This window comes from Myripristis murdjan, chromosome 7 (assembly GCF_902150065.1).
Source record: "Myripristis murdjan chromosome 7, fMyrMur1.1, whole genome shotgun sequence".
In the NCBI taxonomy this organism is placed as follows: domain Eukaryota; kingdom Metazoa; phylum Chordata; class Actinopteri; order Holocentriformes; family Holocentridae; genus Myripristis; species Myripristis murdjan.
In genome coordinates this window covers 3,013,490-3,019,182 of record NC_043986.1, presented here as the reverse complement: position 1 = coordinate 3,019,182, position 5,693 = coordinate 3,013,490, and the positions used below count along the sequence as shown (strand labels likewise).

At 41.4% G+C, this 5,693-nt stretch overlaps 1 protein-coding gene across 5 annotated transcripts in view; it reads left to right on the top strand.

Annotated features, from left to right (window-relative positions):
* LOC115362019 (extracellular sulfatase Sulf-2-like) overlaps positions 1-2,996 on the top strand; it is a 77,298-nt gene extending 74,302 nt beyond the window's left edge. For 4 of the 5 annotated variants that reach the window (XM_030055780.1, XM_030055778.1, XM_030055779.1 and 1 more), the window contains one exon: positions 2,244-2,398. In XM_030055780.1, the coding sequence (XP_029911640.1) occupies positions 2,244-2,274 (31 nt within the window). In that variant the 3' untranslated portion in view covers positions 2,275-2,398. Of the gene's footprint in view, positions 1-2,243 lie in introns of all 5 variants that reach the window. The other variant, XM_030055776.1, reaches the window with a different exon arrangement.
* The last annotated feature ends 2,697 nt before the right edge of the window (positions 2,997-5,693 follow it).

The following is a 5,693-nucleotide window of genomic DNA, read 5'->3' as shown; positions in this document are numbered from 1 at the left end:
GTGATCATACAGGAGAGTGAATAAAAAGATTTAAAACAATAACAACACAGCAATACAAGAAAACAACAAACTCAAGAGTAAGATACGAAATAAAATATAAAAACAATATGAAACGATTTAAAACAATAAAGACACAGCAATAATGATAATAATAAAAAAAAATAACTCAAGAATAAGATACTGAGTAAAATATAAAAACAATATGAAAAACAATAAAATAGAATGTAGAATAAAATACATAGAAACTATCAATAAAATAGCAATAAAACAAATACAGATAAAATAAGAAATAGTAAATAAGAAATAGAGTACCTATAAAATTATAATATTATAATATTATAAGACACTACATAAAGGCCAGACCAAAGAGATGGGGTTTTAGTCCTCTCAGATCCTGGTCCAGAGTTTTGGAGCGTCGTGGCTGAAAGCAGCATCACCAGATGTTGTGGTTCTGCTCTGTGGAACAGCCAAGAGAGAAGTGTTGGTGTGATTTCTAAAAAACATGCAGTCCCAGGTCGTATCAGTCCCATGTGAGCAGGGCCCATGTCTGCAAAGTCAAAATGTTTCATGCGTCATACGTGGTTTCAGCTCGTTTAGCCCAAATTTCAAAGTTTACCCGCTGATTATTAAAACAGTCACCACACTGCAAAAACGCAAAATCTTACCAAGATTATTTGTCTTATTTCAAGTCAAAATATCTCATTACACTTAAAATAAGACATGATCACCTCAGAAGTAACTTGTTTTTAGACAAGCAAATTTTCACTTATTTCAAGTGAATTTTCACTTGAAACAAGTGAAAATTTGCTTGTTTCATTGGCAAAATTTGCCAGTGGAAAAGGTGAAAATTCACTTGAAATAAGTGAAAATTAGCTAGAAACAAGAAACAAATTCACTTGAAACAAGTGAAAATTTGTTTGTTTCATTGGCAAAATTTGCCAGTGGAAAAAGTGAAAATTCACTTGAAATAAGTGAAAATTAGCTAGAAACAAGAAACAAATTTTGCCAATGAAACAAGCAAATTTTCACTTGAAACAAGAGACAATTGTCTAAAAACAAGTTACTTCTGAGGTGATCATGTCTTATTTTAAGTGTAATGAGATATTTTGACTAGTAATAAGACATTTTTGACTTGAAATAAGACAAATAAACTTGGTAAGATTTTGAGTTTTTGCAGTGCACCGTTCAAACAGTTTTCAGGGTCTTGGTTTTCTGTCCTCTGCTTCCAGCTGGATCATAATTTATGTCATGAACTTCCACGAGGGCCTCCTCCGTTGTCACATCCCAGAGAGCAAAATGTGACTGAAACAACGTTGAAATGTGGTCCGGCAGAAATACTGAATCCATGTTGAAGCTAGCTGTCCATCAGGAGCAGTGAGGGATTCAGTGTCTTGCTCAAGGGCACTTTGACACACTCTGGAGGAGCCAGGGATCGAACCAGGAACCCTTCAGTTACCAGGCGACCGCTCCACCTCCTGAGCCACGCCCACTGGCCGACGCCCCCCCAAGACTCTTTACAAAACAGACTCGACAGTGATTCAGTGTCGGACATTCAGTCATTAAATTCAACCAAAACACAACAAAATCTGTTCAACCTGTCGTCTTCTCAGTGGTTCACCTGACCTTTAACCCTAACCAGAAGTCAACCAAAAACTAACATTTCTGACCATAAATCAATGCTGATTCAACAACTTTAGCCATCTGGGACACACTCCCCCCAAACAACAAACAAGCGGGAAAAGTTATTTCCGTAAAGTGAAGAAATATCAGGATTTGAGCGACGACGTCAGAGTTACTGAGACGATGATTTCCATTCGGGCTAAAATACTGGAGCACTAATTTATGCGTTTATCCCTCCTCCAATTATTAAAATGATTCTCATGGTGGCCTGAGGCAGAGCTCGCAGCTGATTGGCCCGTGCTGCTTCAGAACAGACCTGATTGGACCCCGAGCCGCAGCTTCAGCCACAGGGTCACCGACCCATCTGTCCTGCACTCACGCTGCATGTGCCTTAACCCGTCTGTCTGCCTGCCTGCCTGTCTGTCTCTCTCTCTGTCTGTCTGTCCGGGTACTGTGCTTCAACTGCTGCCACACACACACACACACACACACACACATACAAACGCAGGCACACACAACTGCAATAAAAAGTTGACCCTCAGCTTACTCTGTGGTGTGTGTGTGTGTGTGTGTGTGTGTGTGTGTGTGTGTGTGTGTGTGCGTGTGTGTGTGTGTCCATGCAGAGGTCAGATCTGGGACGGCTGGGAGGGCTAAGCCGTCTGATTGGTTGGAGCAGGCTTCTGACCCCGCCCACAGCCTGCAGGAGCGAGACGGGTCGGTGACCGCTCCGCCCGGCGGCCCCGCCCCCGTGTCATCAGCCAGCCAACCAGCTTCCGCCATATCTCTGACGTCACTCGCTCCGCCCACCCTGCTGCTCAGGGAGACGCTGGGACGCCACGTTCAGCACAGCTCCTCCCCCTCCTCCTCCTCGGCTCCGCCCCCTTCCTCCTCTGAGGAGGGAAGCTCCAGCTGGAGGAGCCCGGAGGAGGAGGAGGAGGAGGAGGAGGAGGAGGAGAGCAGTGAGGAAGAGGAGGATGAGGAGGAGGAGTGGAGGAGGTGGAGGAGGAGACAGGAGAACTGTGACTGTCGGGATCTGAGCCAGTAAAACAAACTAAAGACAAACTGGGAGGTGAACAGGAAGGAAGTGACGCTCCTGCTGAAATTAATTTAATATCAATTAACTAATAATAACATAACAATTATCACACTTTAATGTCGATTAACATTAAGTTATTGATTATGTTTTTTCAGTATTCGATTAACATGTTGAGTCGTTCATCTAGTAAAAAAAAAAAAAAAAAAAAAAAAAAAAAATTCCTCCACTGTCTGAGATCAGCTGCCCCATGAGAGGGACTCTTATTGTCTTGATTTGATGTATTTCCTGTTGGAACAGGAAGTGTGGGCGGGACGCGGTGCAAACCAACAGGATCTCAGTTTGGGAGAGCAGCATGCTTTTATTTTGAAGGGACAGGCAGATGAGAGAGGATGTTTAGATTTTTGTGATGTTTTACTGTTTAAGACGTTTCCAGCCGCTGGAGCAGGATGATGTCACTGTTTGACAGGAAGTAGAGGTCATGTGACGTCGTTTCATGGGGACTTGAAGTAAACGTAGAAATACCACAGTATTAATACACTGGTACAAGTAAAAATGTTACATTCAAAAGTCAAAAGTCAAAAAGTATCAGCATCAAAATGAACTTAAAGCAACAAAAATAAAAGAACGGCCCATTTCAGAATAATGCAGTAAATAGACACCTCTATATATTTTGTATTAATAAACTGAATCTGTAAAATAACTAGTATTTATCAAATAAAGGTAGTGGATTGAAAATTACAATATTTCCCACTGAAATGTGAGTATAAAGTGTAAAATAGTGTAAAACGGTAAAACTCAAGTAAAGTCCATGTAGCTCAGAGTTGTACCTAACAACAGTACACACCTGTTGGAGTTCATATTTTTATCAAATTAATAGTTCATAATATATTAATATTTACTATTACTAATGCTGTGGTTTTCCGTCTGCCCTCTGGTTCAGGCGCCGTCCGTGTGAGCGGTCTGTTTTCACGGCGGCCATCTTTGTTGTAGTCCAGATCAGCAGTTAAGCCTCAGTTGTAGTTCAGCAGCTCCTCGGCTCGCCTCCTCGCTGTTCACCTCCCCGCTCGCACGTTTGACCTTTATTTTACTTTTATCTCACGGAAACAAATATTCTTGTCTTTTTTTTCTAGAAATAATCTCATTGGTTGAGTTCATCTTCGCTGGGCAGGGCCAAGGAAACGGCACACGTTAGCTAACGAGCAAACTTGAACGGTAAAGAAGGAACTCTGGTGAAAATGTGAAATTTAACCGTCACACTGCGACTCAGACCGGATTTAGCTCCGCCCACCGGATTGTCAGCCAATGTAAATGACTGTGGGGCGGGGCTACTCATGTAACGGTGAGAGGTGGGTGGGGTTTAACTCGACCAATGAGATCGGCTTCTGAGAAACGTTTAAAGAGGATCAGAGCTAACAGAGCCGCTCCCGTTTTTATCTCACGACGAAAAACAAAACATCACACGGAAAATAAAGAAAAGAAAAGAAAAGAAAAGAAAAAAGAAGGGCTGACAGCGCAGACGTTTGATTGCGTCTCTTTAACGGGAACAAGCACACATTCCTCACGTTTAAATGTTTTGTTCACTCGTTGAAACCTGTCAGCACATCCTGTCCTGATTCCTCTCAAACATGAAAAAAATAAAATAAAGGTAACTGAGCAAGAAATGACCTGAAGAAGTGGAGGAAAACTAGGAAAACGTTACAAGAAAATGACCTGAAAATAAGCAAAAACTTTAAAAAAAAAAAAAAAAAAAAATGAAAAGAAGGAAGAAAGAAAGAACCTAAGAAAATTGCAGATAAATAATCAAATAAATGAGATAAAATTTTAAAAAATTATCAACAAAGTAAGTAAAATATCCAAAAAACTACATTTATCATCATTATAATTATATCTTTTTTTTTTTTTTTTTTTTTTTTTTTTTGCCTAATTTTCGAATTGGTTTTCATCATCATCATCATCTTTTTTTCAGGACTTTTTTTTTTTTTTAATTTCTGGTCATTTCTCCTTTTTTTTCTAACTTTCGAGTCGTTTCTTGTTCAGCTGCTCTTTGTCTTTTTCTCGTGTTTTTGACAGAAATCAAACGAATTTGCTCGGGTTTTAAAGGGTTAACGTGTTCGAAAACCTTGCTCTTCCTCTTCCTCCTCCTCCTCCTCCTCCTCCTCTTCCTTGGCGGCTGCGCTCCTCCAGGGTTCTGCCCGGCGGCCATCTTGTTTCCTGCGTTCATATCTAGTCTTTCTAACGTCTGTAAAGAAGTGAAATGTTGTTGTTGTTACTAAATCGAGGCGGAGAGCGAAGCCGCCGCCCCCGCCCGGACGCTGTGACATCACTTCCTGTGTAACTGTGATGTCGTTTCCTGATTTTTTTTTTCTTTCTCTCTCTAATTAACTGGAGTGTCGGTCGCCACGGTGACCGACAACTTTACTGACGACAGAACTACAAACGTTACTAACCGGGTGACTACATTACCCACGATGCAATACAGCGGCCTAGAACCAGCTAGAGGACAGAAGAAGACGTTTTGGAATTTAAAAAAAAAAAATCCAAGCTAACGAACACAAAGACAGAAAACGAGGTTCTTATTGGTCAGCTCAAGCGAGTGGAGCTCGTCTCACCGGCCAATGAGAAGAGGAGCGGACGGTGATGTCATCGCACGGCAGGAAGTTCCACGTCCACTGAAACTGAGACGCCGCCAACAGCAAACTGAGTCAGCAGGAGAGCGGTGTGTGTGTGTGTGTGTGTGAGAGCCGACACACACTCTTTATCTTTTATTACCTTTCACCCGGGACGCCACTTCCTGTCCGATGTGTCGCCACTTCCTGCCAGCTGAGCTCCGTCTTCCTGCCAGCTGTGACCTTTCTATTTTTTTTTTTGTTTTGTTTGTTTGTTTATTAAATACTTCCTGTCAGGTTTTTCCAGACTTTTCCATCCCATCATCTGAATAAATAAATCACTGGTCAGAGATGGTCAGGGCTCTGAGATCTGAACATGTATCTTATTATGAAGTGTAAAATAAATCTGTATAAAAGTCAAAAGCTGCGTT